The sequence below is a fragment of the Staurois parvus genome, unplaced genomic scaffold, assembly GCF_062004578.1.
Source record: "Staurois parvus isolate SC_StPar_1 unplaced genomic scaffold, SC_StPar_1.0 ptg000251l, whole genome shotgun sequence".
In the NCBI taxonomy this organism is placed as follows: Eukaryota; Metazoa; Chordata; class Amphibia; order Anura; family Ranidae; genus Staurois; species Staurois parvus.
Genome location: NW_028318047.1, coordinates 5,322,153 through 5,340,953, shown reverse-complemented (window position 1 = coordinate 5,340,953; position 18,801 = coordinate 5,322,153). Strand labels below are relative to the sequence as shown.

Here is an 18,801-nt window from a genome sequence, read left to right as displayed (position 1 = left end):
TTCAGCTCTGCAGTCACTTCCATTGATCCCACCATTCCCAGGGGATCTTCGTCTCAACCCACTGGCAACTCATGCTTCTCTGGGTCGAGCACCTCCTGTTCCTACCTCCAGGGGTCTTTCGCACTTAGCTGCAAGGGAAGCCCTCTCACCACTCTGACATCTGACCAGATACATGGCACCAATGGACCTAAAGATAATTCTTTGACTTTAGGTTTGCTATTATTATATACATAATGATTTCAACAACTGTTGTAATAATCATTGCCGAAATCATCTAGACCAGAAGATTTATGAAGATCACCAGCCACCAAATGACAGACTGGAGTTCTTTTATGGAAAGGGGCATAGACAGATGAGATACAGTCCGATCCATAAATATTGGGACATCGACACAATTCTAACATTTTTCGCTCTATACACCACCACAATGGATTTGAAATGAAACGAACAAGATGTTCTTTAACTGCAGACTGTCAGCTTTAATTTGAGGATATTTACATCTAAATCAGGTGAACGGTGTAGGAATTACAACAGTTTGCATATGTGCCTCCCACTTGTTAAGGGACCAAAAGTAATGGGACAATTGGTTTCTCAGCTGTTAAATGGCCAGGTGTGTGTTATTTCCTCATTATCCCAATTACAATGAGCAGATAAAAGGTCCAGAGTTCATTTCAAGTGTGCTATTTGCATTTGGAATCTGTTGCTGTCAACTCTCAAGATGAGATCCAAAGAGCTGTTACTATCAGTGAAGCAGGCCATCATTAGGCTGAAAAAACAAAACAAACCCATCAGAGAGATAGCAAAAACATTAGGCGTGGCTAAAACAACTGTTTGGAACATTCCTAAAAAGAAGGAACGCACCAGTGAGCTCAGCAACACCAAAAGACCCAGAAGACCACGGAAAACAACTGTGGTGGATGACCGAAGAATTCTTTCCCTGGTGAAGAAAACACCCTTCGCAACAGTTGGCCAGATCAAGAACACTCTCCAGGAGGTAGGTGTATGTGTGTCAAAGTCACCAATCAAGAGAAGACTTCACCAGAGTGAATACAGAGGGTTCACCACAAGATGTAAACCATTGGTGAGCCTCAAAAACAGGAAGGCCAGATTAGAGTTTGCCAAACGACATCTAAAAAAGCCTTCACAGTTCTGGAACAACATCCTATGGACAGATGAGACCAAGATCAACTTGTACCAGAGTGATGGGAAGAGAAGAGTATGGAGAAGGAAAGGAACTGCTCATGATCCTAAGCATACCACCTCATCAGTGAAGCATGGTGGAGGTAGTGTCATGGCGTGGGCATGTATGGCTGCCAATGGAACTGGTTCTCTTGTATTTATTGATGATGTGACTGCTGACAAAAGCAGCAGGATGAATTCTGAAGTGTTTCGGGAATATTATCTGCTCATAATCAGTCAAATGCTTCAGAACTCATTGGACGCCGCTTCACAGTGCAGATGGACAATGACCCAAAGCATACTGCAAAAGCAACCAAAGAGTTTTTTAAGGGAAGGAAGTGGAATGTTATGCAATGGCCAAGTCAATCACCTGACCTGAATCCGATTGAGCATGCATTTCACTTGCTGAAGACAAAACTGAAGGGAAAATGCCCCAAGAACAAGCAGGAACTGAAGACAGTTGCAGTAGAGGCCTGGCAGAGCATCACCAGGAATGAAATCCAGCATCTGGTGTTGTCTATGAGTTCCAGACTTCAGGCTGTAATTGACTGCAAAGGATTTGCAACCAAGTATTAAAAAGTGAAAGTTTGATTTATGATTATTATTCTGTCCCATTACTTTTGGTCCCTTAACAAGTGGGAGGCACATATGCAAACTGTTATAATTCCTACACCGTTCACCTGATTTGGATGTAAATACCCTCAAATTAAAGCTGACAGTCTGCAGTTAAAGCACATCTTGTTCATTTCATTTCAAATCCATTGTGGTGGTGTATAGAGCCAAAAATGTTAGAATTGTGTTGATGTCCCAATATTTATGGACCTGACTGTAGTTGTTCAGGAGTAATTGTAGGGAGATTTAATTTAGCAAGGGATGTTTAAAGTGATTGTAAAGGCTCAAGTTTTTTTTACCTTCATGCATTCTAAAAAACCTTCTCTGTGCAGCAGCCCCCCCCCAGCCCCTCTAATACACTCCTATGCCCCCTCTTGATCCAGTGATGTGCACTGGAGTCTCGGTTATCCCGGGACTCCTTCTCCTTGTAGGCTGAAGCAGCAGCAGGAGCCACTCCTGCTGCTATCAATCACAGCCAGTGAGCCAATGAGAAGAGAGGGGGGGCGGGGCCGAGCCGTGGCTCCACGTGTGAATGGACTCATGGAGCAGCGGGTGCCCCCATAGCAAACTGCTTGCTGTGGGGGCACCCGATAGGAGGCAGGGGTCAGTAACGCTATTAGTGTTTTTTGAGCTTCAGCATTTAGGAGCAGAAAAAAAATAGTTTTTGTAGGGTTTTTTTTGAAAATCCAAAGTATTGGGTGATGGAGTTTCAAAATGAGAAGCAAGGCTGTATAATTTAACATATTATTGTGCAAACTGATTTGCTCTGTGTTGATGATTGATAATGTTATTGTCACTGATATTAAGTAAATAATTTCAGATCTAGATAATTTATGCTTAAAATGTTTGGCTGAATGCACTTCTGATTTCAACAACTCAAATTTAAAGCAAGAATTTAATACTACATGAAAGGGATCGGGAGCTGTTAAATCCAACAGGTACTGGAGAGGTAGTAGATCATTAGTAATTACATCTCACTTCTAAATGCAATATTTTAATAAATGTATCTAAACACTAAAGAACAAAAATTTTATGTTTAGCTGCTTACCAGTCCTTAGATGTGGTGGCTGATTTAGTTTTTCAGGCTTTTTTTCCTTTATTTTCATCATTTGATCCTGCCAGTCACATAATCCCTGTCTGAGGGTGACGATAATCACTCACTATATGTATGGAGCAGCAGTGCTACAACCCCAGGACTGGAAGTGTGTTAGGACCACAACACATCTAATTTTTATTACATGGGGGGAGGTAACCTGAAGTTCACAAAGAGAACCTTTTTTGCACTTATCAAACAGATATAAAAAACTCTCTCTTTGACTCCTTGACTCCCACTACTTTTCAGATATGTAAATTAAATTATTTTGTTTTGTTTACAGTTTTGTTTTCTTTTCTAATCAATTTTTCTTTGTGCCTGTCTACTACTGTATGACTACTTTGTTTTTTTCTTTTTACGTTTGAAAATAAACTACTACTACTACTACTACTACTAATTTTAAAAAACAGATGGGGTTGTTATTATATAAAGTTTCAAGCTGTCTGTTAATTTCCTATCGTTTTCTGTGTTGATTTTGTTGCATACAACGTCCATACCCATGTTGCTGTCGTACTTCTGTACCATTATAATTGTCATTTTCATTTAATAAAAATTTACAATAATTAAAAAAAAAACAGACAGGAGTACATAATGTTTTATTTTTAGGGTTTACATACATTTTAACTACTTGCTGATATTAGGGTACCACAGCACAAGGACACTATCACTACAAGCTCCCTACTGATTGTGCTAAAAATGTGCTCTACAGCCCTTTTTGTCTCTAATTCAACCAACTGCACCAATATTAGAGAAATGTGTCTGATTCCAAGGCAATGCATGTCTAACTTTGAAAATCCATTATCACAGGATAGCAGCTCCAAGTGCTGCTGTTTTGTAATACAGAAGTACTGATTATTAGATTTCTGAAAACCTTTCCTCACCTAGGCACAAGCAAATGGTTTTCCACTCATTGGGGACAGGGAAAAATCATTTTAAAGATGACTGTACAAAATATTTTACCTTGTCAAGTCAAGTATACGGACATCAGACTGTCTAATGAAAACATGTTCTGCCTATTTCAGTCAATTTTACACGGATACTTTCATTTACAAGTCAACAAAACCCTCCAGATCGTATCTTACATTGCAAGAAACATTAAACGTCAGCCATTGTGACAATCTAGTCACACATCTTTCAGCCCTCATTCTCTACCTGTAACCTACACTAATGTTCTTCTGTAGTAACTGAGTGTAATGGTTCAGCAACGAAAACAGCACTTTTTTTTTTTATTTTGGTAGTGAAAACCTGTGAGAATGTGATTGCCACTGCTTGCTACTTGTTTATATGCACAACAAATGACAACTGACTTAGAGAGGCCCTCTATTCCAAGGTTCTCAAACTTTTTGAGATCAGGGCCTGGCAAATTCTTTCAAAACCCTCTGTGCTCCAATAGTAAAGAATAAAGATTATACTCACACAATAAATGTATGGGAATAAAAAACATGAATTAAATGATGGAACCCTCTGGGTGGGGCTGGATATATTTATTGTTGACGGTGGAGGTTTTTGTGGAGGGGTATCTGCAGTTTACTTGGTGACCCTTTAGGGCAGGGGTGGTCATCTTGTGGCCTTCTGAGCCCCTTAATGTGTCCCCCGACCTCAAACCAGTCAAGTGCACCTCTATTATATACTGGTTTGGTGCACTTTCCAAAAGCGCACCAAAACTCCTGAATGCAGGGGTTTAGGTGCACTTTCAGAAAGTGCACCACACCTGTAAGATATAATAGAAGTCAATTGCAAAGTGCAGCTAACCCAAATGAAAGCCACATGTGCACTGAGCTGGGCGGCCTCCCTGCCAGCATATACAGGAACCAATCCCCTCTAATATCCCCCCTTCCTCTCCCTCTCACCAGCATTTAGCAGCTATAGGAGGAAAATGTTCATTATGCTATTAAAAATAAAAAAATTTAAATTCTGAACCATTTCATTTCATTGTGGCCCACAACTGGTTACCAAATCACTAAAGCGGCCCTTGCTCTTCCAATGATTGAGCTCCCCTGCTGTAGGGGATGAGGTTTCTGTAGGGGCTGGGGAGCATTGTGGGGGGTTGGGGGGCATTTTTCATGTTTCATGTCTGACGTGCACTGTGGCTGTTTCAAGTGTGCAGGGACTGCAGAGAGTCTCTGCTTTCCAATCAGACAAACCCTATGTGGTAGACAGGCAGTGTGGTAAGTGGATCAGAAATACTGTAAAGCGGTAATGAGCAAAAAACAAACCGTATGTAATAAGCAAATATGGATTCCCCATGTATACTGTATATACAATTACAAATTATACATAGACATCAATTTCTTTTTAAACCAAGAGCACGTGTTAATAAAATTATTCACATAATTCCATATCTAAATAAACGAAAACTCCCCTTAAAAGTGTAAAGTCTATTTAAAATAGAACTCCAACCAAAGTTTTTTTCATTTAGAACAGATTCCTCCATTAACGCTAACAACGCAGATGTATGAATCACCTCTACTGAGGATAGTACTTGTATGCTAACCTGGCTCCTTTGATTTTTTTTTTTTATTGAATGATGGTGGACAGGAGGGGGCACACAGAACAACCCACAGAAGCAAAATTTACATGGTCTTGGCCAGTTTTATAGCCTCTGTCAGGTTTTTACATCTATCTGGGGAATATCTTTCCTCTCTTCCTCTTCCAGGAGGAAATGGAAAATGTTGGATTTCCCCTCTCTTTCCTTCCTAGTGACAAGTAATGAGGGTGGCTGGAGTTGTAATTGAATGAATCCCAAAAGAACAATCATTAATGTAGGTGCCCATGCTACTCATTCCTTGGTAGGACAAGATACAGCAACAAGTGATTGATCTATACTGGTGAATGTTGAAATACAACTTGCTGTTGTGGGTCATTGCAAATAGTATGATGTCATCGCTGATTCTAAAGTCTTATTTCAAAAGCCTGATTACTCACTCACAACTGGGAAAAGATGTCTGTGTGGTCCATTGCACCCATAGAAACATGACTGTTACCACCAACATCATGAAGTAATAGTAAAAACATTAACGCTCCAAGTCAAATATAGATATTACAAGCTAACATACCATTAAAGGGTGAGAACAAAAGAATAAATAAGGATAAAGAGGCCCTGCGCTGGGGTTTTCCATGTTTTAAAGGAAAGCTGGAAACCCCTCCACTACCAGGCAGAAGATGAACTCATTTTGGCCCACATTATACATTGTTCCAACACTTGGACTGGCCATACATTCTTGAATTTCTCTTGTTTAGCCCTCTGGGCTGTATAAGAGAAACTGATAGATTACACCATCTACACCAAAAAGCCTGAATTCACAGAGTTTATGGCTTGCTTTAAGATGACCAGACATAGCTCAAATTTTTTCGGATTCTTGTGAATCTCTAAAATTCAAGCTGTGAGTGGCTCTGTTGACACCACCTGACTCAATAAACTTTAAATAAGAAAATGCAGTGGCCATGCTAGGTGGAAAAATGTCAATCGAACAGTGACCTCAGCCAATTGGAGTCACTGTTTGAGTATTCTGACAGCTCTGGGTGCTGTCAGAATCTGGGTCAGCTCTGGGTGCTGACTGTCAGAATACAATAGATGGCAGCGTTATTATATTAGTCCAACCATGATGTTTATCATGGATGGAAAAATCTATGGATTTCTCTCCTTCAGCTTAACACGTATGGTGAACTTTACTTAAAGCGGAACTTCACCTAAAAAAAAGGAGGTTGTCCCCCACCACCACCCCTTTCACTGAAGGAACATTTTTTCTTTTTTTGGACAGCAGGTACCTAGTTTTGCAAGGTACCCATTCCAATTTCTGCTGGAATCGCGCAGGTAATTCCACTGGAAGGTCTCCACCACACAACCTCCTGGAGCACATCCCAGGTCCCATAAGGCTGGGGGTCCATTAACAAAGTGTAGCGAGACACGCGCATGCACAGTGGGGAGCTGGTAGTGAAGCTGCAAGGAGTCACAGCCGGATTTCTACAGTAAACATGCCGGGGACCAGCACACCATGGAAGAACTGGTCCAGGTAAGGACAGTGCTGGATTCCAGGGCAGTTAAGTGTCCTTTTATTAAAAGGCAGAGGCTACAGTATTTTTAGCTGCTGAATTTATTTTTTTAAATTATTTAATAACCTCTTTAACCCTTGTTTGCTTACTAAACCTGGACATGGTCGATGCAATGTCCAATGTCCTGGTACTGGCTGAATGAAAAAAAAAGAGAAAAACTGTGTATGGCCAGCTTAGCTTCTTTTGCATTAGAATTATCTGCACTATAGACCAACCCTACTTGTGCCAAATGATAACAGCACTGAACCCCCACATTGCCATAAACTGTTTGCTGATTGCACATAAATTGTAAAGACTTTTTAAGTTGTCCCTTGCCCTACATAGTGTTTGGTAGGTCTAAAGGTGATTGCACAATTGGCTTTGAATGTGTTGCTAGATCTGTCATAATTGTGACACTGATACCTTTATGGTATCTGAAGCTGGCCATACGTGCATCGAAAATTCATCTGGTTCAGCAGAGACCAGCCAAATTTTGATTCATGTATGGGCAGGGTGGTTGTACAGAAGTCGATCTACCGATCAACTTCTGTAAAACCGCCCTGCTGGAAAATTTCCACTTAATCAGCAGCGCTGGTTATAGCTGGCAGCACTGATCAGTGTACTCTAATTATTATTACTATTATAGGTACTTATATAGCGCTGTCAATTTACGCAGCACTTTACATATTCAAGTGAAACTCGAAAAATTAGAATATCGTGCAAAAGTTCATTTATTTCAGTAATGCAACTTAAAAGGTGTAACTAATATATGAGATAGACTCATTACATGCAAAGCAAGATAGTTCAAGCCATGATTTGTCATAATTGTGATGATTATGACTTACAGCTCATGAAAATCCCAAATCCACAATCTCAGAAAATTAGAATATTGTGAAAAGGTGCAATATTCTAGGCTCAAAGTGTCCCACTCTAATCAGCTAATTAAGCCATAACACCTGCAAAGGTTTCCTGAGACTTTAAATGGTCTCTCAGTCTGGTTCAGTAGGAATCACAACCATGGGAAAGACTGCTGACCTGACAGTTGTGCAGAAAACCATCATTGACACCCTCCATAAGGAAGGAAAGCCTCAAAAGGTAATTGCAAAAGAAGTTGGATGTTCCCAAAGTGCTGTATCAAAGCACATTAATAGAAACTTATGTGGAAGGGAATGTGTGGAAGAAAAAGGTGCACAAGCAGCAGGGATGACTGCAGCTTGGAGAGGATTGCCAGGAAAAGGCCATTCAAAAGTGTTGGGGACTTTCACAAGGAGTGGACTGAGGCTGGAGTCAGTGCATCAAGAGCCACCACACACAGACGGATCCTGGACATGGGCTTCAAATGTCGTATTCCTCTTGTCAAGCCGCTCCTGAACAACAAACAACGTCAGAAGCGTCTTACCTGGGCTAAAGAAAAACAGACCTAGTCTGTTGCTCAGTGGTCCAAAGTCCTCTTTTCTGATGAGAGCAACTTTTGCATCTCATTTGGAAACCAAGGACCCAGAGTATGGAGGAAGAATGGAGAGGCACACACTGCAAGATGCTTGAAGTCCTCTGTGAAGTTTCTACAGTCTGTGTTGATTTGGGGAGCCATGTCATCTGCTGGTGTTAGTTCACTGTGCTTCATTAAGTCCAGGGTCAATGCAGCCGTCTACCAGGAGATTTTGGAGCACTTTATGCTTCCTTCCGCAGACGAGCTTTATCGGGATGCTGACTTCATTTTCCAGCAGGACTTGGCACCTGTCCACACTGCCAAAAGCACCAAAACCTGGTTCAATGACCGTGGGATTACTGTGCTTGATTGGTCAGTAAACTCTCCTGACCTGAACCCCATAGAGAATCTATGGGGCATTCCATAGAGAAAGATGAGAGACATGAGACCGAACAATGCAGAAGAGCTGAAGGCCGCTATTGAAGCATCCTGGTCTTCCATAACGCCTCAGCAGTGCCACAGGCTGATAGCTTCCATGCCACACCGCATTGAGGCAGTACTTGCTGCAAAAGGGGTCCAAACCAAGTACTGAGTACATGCTTATACTTTTCAGAGGTGCGATATTGTTCTATGTACAATCCTTGTTTTATTGATTGCATGTAATATTCTAATTTTCTGAGATTGTGGATTTGGGATTTTCATGAGCTGTAAGCCATAATCATCATAATTATGACAAATCACGGCTTGAACTATCTTGCTTTGCATATAATGAGTCTATCTCATATATTAGTTTTACCTTTTAAGGTGCATTACTGAAATAAATTAACTTTTGTATGATATTCTAATTTCCGAGTTTCACCTGTATATTGTACAGTCACATCAGTCTCTAATGCTGGGGCAGTTTTCTCCCCACAATCAGAATACAAAGCCTCAGTGGAGAGGATTCCCCCATCCACACTGAGTGTTGAACTAAAAAAAAAAATTGCTGGTTGAACAAAAAAAAACACTAATTTATGGGCTGCTTTAGATTTAAAAACACTGCTGTCCTTAGCCAGCAAAGGTGCCATACTAATTACCAGATCTTGGACATTTTTGGCCTGCAATCTTTTGCAAAAACACCTTTGTGTAAGTGTTTAAAGCCCATGGAAGTTGTAGCTCAATAAGAGCTGGAAAGTTACAAATCACCGACAATCCTGCCTTCCAGCAAAATTCTCCATTACTGCATAAAGAAAAGCGGGTAGTATCTGTCTGCAGGGGGCTGTTCACAAACTCCCATCTTGCCTTTGCAGATGGAATATCATGTTTAACACATTTTGGGAGCAAGACCAAGCATGTATGAAAAAACGGGCTAGAAGTAAATTATGTCAGTCTTACGGATAGTTTAGTAACTAATTCATACAGAAGTTACACTGACACATATAACCTGAAATAAAATTTCACACTATTAAATGGCTTTGAGCAAAATGCAAGGGACTTGAAGATAATTCTATTCAGGACACACTTCTGAAGAAAGATATAATGTACAATGTATCATACATACATAATCATACAATGCATAATAGCAGAACAGCAAGTAAATAAGAATATTACAAAAAAGTAAAACGTTAATTCCGAAAATATTTTCTGTTAATACACAAAAACATCTTCAATAAGCAAGAAAAAAACAACAAAGCTAAGGTTACACTAGCTTCAAAAGCAGTCATTTTTCATCTGACTTCTTCAGAAAAAGCTAGTTGCTTGCCCATCATGCTAATCCTCTGGCTTTAATGCTGTATGCAAGACGCCGGTATGGAGTTCTGATTTCACTTGCTGCATACCTGATGCAGGGCTAGCAACTCAAAGTAACTCATAAACCTCTGACAAATTAACATTACAACCACAGAACTAGTATTTTCAAAGAAGTCAGCAGCGAAAGCCAATACATTTTTTTCACAAAAGATTTCCTTTAATTTATACTTTTGATGAACATGCTTTTTAATTGTGTTACTAAACCCAGGACCCTGCATTCACTGTATCTGGTGCCCCACACAGGGCTGCTGTTAGAATCCACGGGGCCCCATACAGCCAAAATGATAGGGCCCCTCCCCCAAAAAAATCCCAGTTTACTATGCTTCCGTTTGAATGAACACAGTGAGTCATCAGTACTGATCACTCATTGTGTTCATTCGGAGAAGGAAGGGGCTGGTAAATGTGACATATGCTGCCAGTGGGAAGGAGAGGAGAGAAGTCTGCAACACTGCAGAGGAGGGGGCACACGGGGGCCTGGGCAACCAGGGGGAACATTTTGTGCACAGGGAATGCAATGGGTGCACCGAGGGGGAGGGGCAATTACTGGAATCCATCCCCTGTATGTCTGTCTGTGCAGCAGCTGCAGAGAGAGCCATACAGGGGCTCGGTTCCAGTAATTGCCCCCCCCCCCATCCTGATCACCCTCCCTGCCCACATCCAATTCACCCAGCTGCCTGGGCCCCCTGGCTGCCCTGGGCCCTGTACAGGAGGACTGGAGGTACCCCCTTATCCACGACCCTACTCCCACAGTACTCAGAACATGAGAATGCAGAACCTCTGATCCTTGTCTGGACAGTGCTGATTGGCCCTGTGCTGATCACATGCACTCTCCCAGGGAAAAAAAAACCTTTCTAGCAATACACACCAAACTGGGCATGTGCAGAGTGACTCCACACGATATGTCTTATTAGGAGATAAGAGGTAGTCACTTGAAAAGGGGGAGGAACAGAGAAGAAAAGATCAAATGCCTTTTTACTCAATGCAGAGGATTAACCCCTTAGGTTCCACAGTGAGTATAACAAGCATGCTTTATTGCATTTACAGACTGAGTTTACTGTTGTGGGTTTAGTAACACTTTAAGTCACCAGGCCAAGTACAAGCTTAACAGCAAAAAGTTGAATAGAGATCAGAATTCCTGGCCTGCAAAGTCGTTCAGATCAGTGCCTTAAAAATGTTGAAGATAGGATCAGTATTTCGGGCAGCTAGAATTTTAAGGAGAAGTCAGTAATGACAGCCTCCATATTCTCTTACTTTAATTTTGTCTAGCAATACCAATGTGCTAATATTAATAATCATCCTGAAGTCTTGGTTTCTACTATAGGTCTTTGTGAACACCACCAGCCATTCTCAAGCAAGGTTCCATAGAATCCTAGAGCTCCTCCAGATGTAGCTAGGGGTTCCATGAACTCTGGCTAATTGGATTCCACCTTGATGGTGCCTGTATAGTTCCAGGTTCAACGCTGGCTTGTCACCGATGATCTTTATAGCTGACTGGAAAGATGACATTTTGACAACCAGTAAGTAATGGCAACCAGTAATGTAAGGGGGCATTCTTCCCACTGGCCACCAATGTAAGAGGTGTTTTCTTAATTCTCCTGATGAACTAGTCTTATCAAGGGTTTTTTTAAGACCTGAAAGGGTTCTTATGGGGTAAAACTGTTCAGAAAGGCTAAAATACACTGTCTGTAAATGGCCATTTCAAGTAGTAGTAACTCGCTATCTTAACTTGTGCCTACAAGTAAGCTTGCAATCAAGCTTACTTGTAGGTGCAAGGAATATAACCTAAACGTGCACCATTTATGAGCAATAGCTGATGACATCACCGGTGCATGCACAGTGACGTTCTGCATACAGGGCACATAGTATACTGTGGAATGTGTCATGTCACTGCCCATAACGTAATTGTGGCCCTGGCCATTAAAATGGCTGGAGCCCATGTATCCAGAAGGAAGACCTGATGAAGATGGAAGCCCTATCTGCAGTGACAGCACTCCATTGGAGGGCTTTTGTTTGAAGGGTAAGTATGTCATAATGTTCCAGTATGCAGTGCACAATAGCACATTATGGCATAAGCTTGCAGGGGACCCAATTTTTTGTTTTTGCCGGTTTACTACCACTTTCAGTGGGGACTGCAAATAAAAAGAATGCTCCACTATGCTTTGTGAACTTTGGTCACATAAACTTATAAGGATTGGCATTCTCATGTATTCATTCACTCTCTAATATACATGTATACAGTATATACTATATCTATACAGTATATATATATATATATATATATATATATATAGACACATACAGGTGAAACTCAAAAAATTAGAATATCGTGCAAAAGTTCATTTATTTCAGAAATGCAAATTAAAAAGGTGAAACTAATATATGAGATAGACTCATTACATGCAAAGCAAGATAGTTCAAGCCGTGATTTGTCATAATTGTGAGGATTATGGCTTACAGCTCATGAAAACCCCAAATCCACAATCTCAGAAAATTAGAATATTACATGCAATCAATAAAACAAGGATTGTACATAGAACAATATCGGACCTCTGAAAAGTATAAGCATGCATATGTACTCAGTACTTGGTTTGGGCCCCTTTTGCAGCAATTACTGCCTCAGTGCGGCGTGGCATGGAAGCTATCAGCCTGTGGCACTGCTGAGGTGTTATGGAAGACCAGGGTGCTTCAATAGCGGCCTTCAGCTCTTCTGCATTGTTCAGTCTCATGTCTCTCATCTTTCTCTTGGCAATGCCCCATAGATTCTCTATGGGGTTCAGGTCAGGCGAGTTTTCTGGCCAATCAAGCACAGTAATCCCACGGTCATTGAACCAGGTTTTGGTGCTTTTGGCAGTGTGGGCAGGTGCCAAGTCCTGCTGGAAAATGAAGTCAGCATCCCCATAAAGCTTGTCTGCAGAAGGAAGCATGAAGTGCTCCAAAATCTCCTGGTAGACGGCTGCGTTGACCCTGGACTTAATAAAGCACAGACTGTGGAAACTTCGCACTGGACTTCAAGCATCTTGCAGTGTGTGCCTCTCCATTCTTCCTCCATACTCTGGGTCCTTGGTTTCCAAATGAGATGCAAAAGTTGCTCTCATCAGAAAAGAGGACTTTGGACCACTGAGCAACAGAGCAGGTCTGTTTTTCTTTAGCCCAGGTAAGACGCTTCTGACATTGTTTGTTGTTCAGGAGCGGCTTGACAAGAGGAATACTACATTTGAAGCCCATGTCCAGGATCCGTCTGTGTGTGGTGGCTCTTGATGCACTGACTCCAGCCTCAGTCCACTCCTTGTGAAAGTCCCCAACACTTTTGAATGGCCTTTTCCTGACAATCTTCTCCAGGCTGCAGTCATCCCTGCTGTATGTACACCTTTTTCTTCCACACTTTTCCCTTCCACATAACTTTCTGTTAATGTGCTTTGATACAGCACTTTGGGAACATCCAACTTCTTTTGCAATTACCTTTTGAGGCTTTCCCTCCTAATGGAGGGTGTCAATGATGGTTTTCTGCACAACTGTCAGTTCAGCAGTCTTTCCCATGATTGAGATTCCTACTGAACCAGACTGAGAGACCATTTAAAGGCTCAGGAACCCTTTGCAGGTGTTATGGCTTAATTAGCTGATTAGAGTGGGACACTTTGAGCGGAGAATATTGCACCTTTTCACAATATTCTAATTTTCTGAGATTGTGGATTTGGGGTTTTCATGAGCTGTAAGCCATAATCCTCACAATTATGACAAATCACAGCTTGAACTATCTTGCTTTGCATGTAATGAGTATCTCATATATTAGTTTCACCTTCTAAGTTGCATTACTGAAATAAATGAACTTTTGCACGATATTCTAATTTTTTGAGTTTCACCTGTACACACACACACATTATATATATATATACATTTTATTTTAATTTTTTTTAAAGCATTGTGGAAGGATAGAATCATTATAAGACTTATTATACAGTATTGCAGATTATCTGGTGAATCCATTGTCACAGTAAGTCACAGTAAGTCAAAGTCCCAGATTTATATAAAAACACATCATTAGTACAAATCTTTCCCCCCCCCCCAAAAAAAGAGAATTGACTTTACATACACTTTAATACTAGAGCACAAAAAATTAACATATTCCACAGATTTCCTCCTCATTCTTTTCCACTTCAAATTCAGCAAGGACACTACATAAACCCCATCTATTCTCCAGAAAAAGACCCTGACCATAGAAACTGTCAATCATCCTCCTAGTCATGAAACCCCTAGCTCCTGCTTAGGGTCACAAACACAGACATATGCAATCCATAAATGTTAATGTTTGCTAACACTGAACTTGTTGAAGGTGCATTGTACAAGTAAAAATTCCAGCCAGCACAACAGGTGAAGGAGCAAGCATAGCTGGGAGAGCGTAGCCAAGAAAGGGGCATCACATGAGTGTCACCCCACCCCCAACACTCTTTTCAATGTCCCACACCATCACCTCCCCTAATCCCTAAATAACTCCTTGAAGTTTCAATGTACTTCAGCAGCAGAAGAAAAGGAAATGAGAACAGCAAGTGAATGAAGCTTATTCAGAGGCTGGGATCACTGGATCCTCTTACCTTTCTCTTGGCAGTAGGCAGTAAGGGCGAGATAGGAAACATAGAGCAGCAAGACCCCCCTACACCTGTAACAATATAACATTTATATAATATACATAATACATACATACAGGATACATAATATACATACAATATACCTAATATACATAGCACATAAAACACATTCAACATAATATACACAATATAATACATAATACACATGCTAGCACAGTGGCTAAATGGTTAGCACTTCCGCCTGGCAGTACTAGGGTCGTTAGTTCAAATCCCAGCCATGGCACCACCTGCCTGTGCCAGCATTTGTTTCCTCCGGGTACTCTGGTTTCCTCCAACACTTCAAAGACATGCTGGTAGGTTAATTGGATCCTGTCTAAATTGTCCCTAGTATGTGTATGTATAAATGTAAGTTAGGGACCTTAGACTGTATGCTCCTTGAGGGTTACGGATTGATGTGAATGCACAATATATATGTAAAGCACTGCATAAATTGATGGTGCTATATAAGTACCTGTAATAAATAAAAAAATACATACTTTCTACATAATAATGTCTATATGATACTTAATTTGCATGATGCATAATATATACATCATACATAATGGTAACCACACATACTTTTTTAATCCAATCTCTGTGCAATTCAATCAAACTGATCAAATTTATAAACAATTCAATAACTATGAAATCCCTTCCTATTGACTTAGACTCATATTCAATATAATACATAATACATATGATAGCACAGTGGCTAAATGGTTAGCATTTCCTCCTGGCAGTACTAGCGTCATTGGTTCAAATCCCAACCATGGTACCACCTGCCAGGATTTTGCATGTTCTCCCTGTGCCAGTGTGGGTTTCCTCCAGGTACTCTGCTTTCCTTCCACACTTCAAAGACATGCTGGTAGGTTCATTGGATTCTGTCTAAATTGGTCCTAGTATGTGTATGTATGAATGTAAGTTAGGGACCTTAGATTGTATGCACCTGGAGGGTTAGGGACTGATGTGAACGTACAATATATATATATATATATATATATATATATATATATATATATATATATATATGTACAGCACTGCATAAATTGATGGTGCTATATAAGTACCTGAAATAAATAAATAAAATACATACTTTCAACACAATAATGTCTATATGTTACTTAATTTACATGATGCATAATCTATACGCATAATATGATACCTGATGGATAATATATAAACATAATATTATAACAATACATAATGGTGGCCACACATACTTTTTTTAATCCAATCTCTGTGCAATTCAATCAAAATGATCAAATTTACAAATAATGAAATAGCTAAGAAATCCCTTCCTATTGACTTAGATTCATATTCATTTGGATTTAATCAAACTACATGGATCGACAATGGTGAAATAATATTGATTATTCTGCATTGATTGGCAGTTCGGGAATACAATACTTTGTCCGTAAATGAGATAATATATCAATTGATCAGATTATGCGATTACATGGCGGAAACAGGGATGCCATCAGTCATTGTATCTGAGCCATTGCTGGAACTTCACTTTCCTGTGTGTAGCATATGGAATGAATGGGCTGTGTACTATAGGCTGAGTATTGGTATCAGAAGAGATTGATCAAAAAAGTAATCGATCATTTATCGACATGTGTATGGCCGCCACACCACCTAATATTAACACTTCAACATTCTGCAGTCTAGAAGAACTCCTGCACTCACTGCACTCACTGCACTCTACTAATACAATGACCTGAGAGGGGAGGGAGCAGACAAAAGAGCCAGGCAATCTGATTAGGTAGAAACGCTGCACTTTTCTGTACAATCTGCAAATGTGTCGCAGTAACCTGCGCAAGAGCTGCTCGCATGCAGACACTTTAACAAGCGATTGTTACAATAAGTTGCAAAACTTTTCCTTGCAGCAGAATCTTCAGAACACAGAAGTTTTCAAGGTAAAGACGAAAGTTTTAGATCTCAGGATCCCAGGTCCCCAGTTAGAAGTGGGAGGCAGCGATCCATTGTGAAGGGAAGGGAATGGTCTTACCTGAGAATCATGTCCAGCCTGGGTCGGGTCAGATTGGAGCTGAGTGTACTGACACACACTCACACCCGGCTCTTCTCTGCTTTGTGATAAGAAGACTGCAGAGGGTGCTGGGCGCTCCGCTCCGGCTCCACGGGGTCCTAGTGCACACCCACGCCTCTCTGCACACTCATCGCTCCTAGACCAGCTCCTTAGCCATCGGTAAAGTTCATAGCGCTGTCAGAAGATTCCACAACTGGGTAAAGAAAAGGAAAAGTAAAGGCAATGGGAGCTGAGCACAGACTGAACTGGATATGATCTGAACCAAGTGACAAGATGTGACTATTGGCAGCACCTGCAAGGAGCCTGACACTTCCCTGCCTGCAGGGTTCACCCTGGATGGGGTCCTTCAGTCCTCATGCACACTGGACGTTTTTACAGCTGCTGGTTTTGGCGTTTGACGTTTTTTCTTCAGCTAGTAACCCCCCCCCCCCCCAGGGGCGGACTGACCATTTGGAAACTTGGGCACTGCCTGAGGGCCCGGGGTCAGTAGGGGGCCCCATGAGATGCCTCTGGTACCTTTTTCATAGGCTTTTTTGACTTTGGGCAAGGACACAGGGCCCCCATTATTATTATACAGGATTTCTATAGCGCCAACAGTTTACGCAGCACTTTACAATATAAGGGAGACAGTACATGTTACAATACATTTCAGTACAGAAGGAATAGGAGGGCCCTGCTCGTGGAGCTTACAATCTAAAGGAATGATCCCCTATTGCCCGTGGTCCCCATTAGTTGTCAGTCCGCCCCTGCCCCCCCCCCACGCATGTTATCCTATGTGTTCATACACATATAGGCCCCATGTATACGGGACTCTTCTGAACGATGGAAACTGACAGCTGGAAAATGTAGGGTAAAAAATGTCTGTTTAGCCACCATACTGCATTTATGAGTGGTTGAGTTTAGAAGGTTTTTTTAAAGATAACCTCAGGACCAGGGGCGGACTGACCATTTGGAAACTCGGGCACTGCCCGAGGGCCCAGGGTCTATAGGGGGCCCCATGAGATGCCCCTGGTACCTTTTTCATAGGCTTTTTTGAGTTTGGGCAAGGACACAGGGGCCCCATGATCCCCTATTGCCCGGGGGCCCCATGAGTTGTCAGTCTGCCCCTGCTCAGGAGACCTTCCAAAATGCATTGAAAAACAGTAAAAAATTAACTGTTTCATTTTGAGAGAAATAGAGCATACGAAGAGAGAGCAGTATTTGTTGAGATTAGCTGTCTTTTTTTGTGGTGTTTGGATGTGTTCCAGCTCATTTCTGTGCAGAATGATTGCAGCAGTGTCTTAACATATTTTCTTTCCTGCAAAACCTCAAAGTATGGTGTACCAGGTCCATTTGAGTATCAGGAAAACACTTAGCATGCATTTTTCATGATGAAAAAAGGCTCTGGACAGCATCTGGAAATGGAAGAGTTAAAAAAAAAATTTCAAACCCAAATGCTTAGAAACACGGTTAGCCGCGTTTAGATGCATTTACAAGCGGTTGAAATGCTGTTAAAATCTGCTGAATGCAAGTTTTCTGCGTTTAAAAAAAGGCTGTAAACTCAACTGCCTGTAAATGACTATAAATTACTTTGTGTACATGGACACATAGGAAAACATTAGGGTGAGTTCAGGGGCTGCTGAAAAAAACGATGAACAGCTCCTAAACGTGTTTATCAGCTGCAGTGTACATGAGCCCATAGACTGTAATCAACGTTTTTTGGCTGGAAAAAAAAAATCAGGACTAGTGGGTTTCAGCTGTAAAAACACTCTAACACTGAAAAACATAGCAAAATACGGTAAAATGCGTCAAAACAGCGTTTTTCTTTTTTTGACCAAAAATCCCCACTAAAAATGCAGAAAAACGCAGGAAAACCCCGCTAAACACGGCAAAATGCTGCTAAACACTATTGTTAAAACCTGTAAAACTCACGTTTTTAACATGACTAACGTTACTAGCGTTATCAAAACACCCAGTGTGCATGGATCCTTATGCCTGCACTCTGATACAATGGAGACAT

The 18,801-nt window shown here is 41.1% G+C and overlaps 1 protein-coding gene across 1 annotated transcript in view; it reads right to left on the bottom strand.

Annotated features, from left to right (window-relative positions):
* The window catches only part of COL18A1 (collagen type XVIII alpha 1 chain), a 234,908-nt gene extending 218,005 nt beyond the window's left edge, over nucleotides 1-16,903 (bottom strand). Inside the window, exons 1-2 of the mRNA XM_089680860.1 lie at nucleotides 16,764-16,903; nucleotides 14,723-14,787 (exon numbers count right to left, since the gene is read on the bottom strand). Coding sequence (XP_089536986.1) covers nucleotides 14,723-14,787; nucleotides 16,764-16,774 — 76 coding nt within the window. The 5' untranslated portion in view covers nucleotides 16,775-16,903. The remainder of the gene's footprint in view (nucleotides 1-14,722; nucleotides 14,788-16,763) is intronic.
* Nucleotides 16,904-18,801: the final 1,898 nt, after the last annotated feature.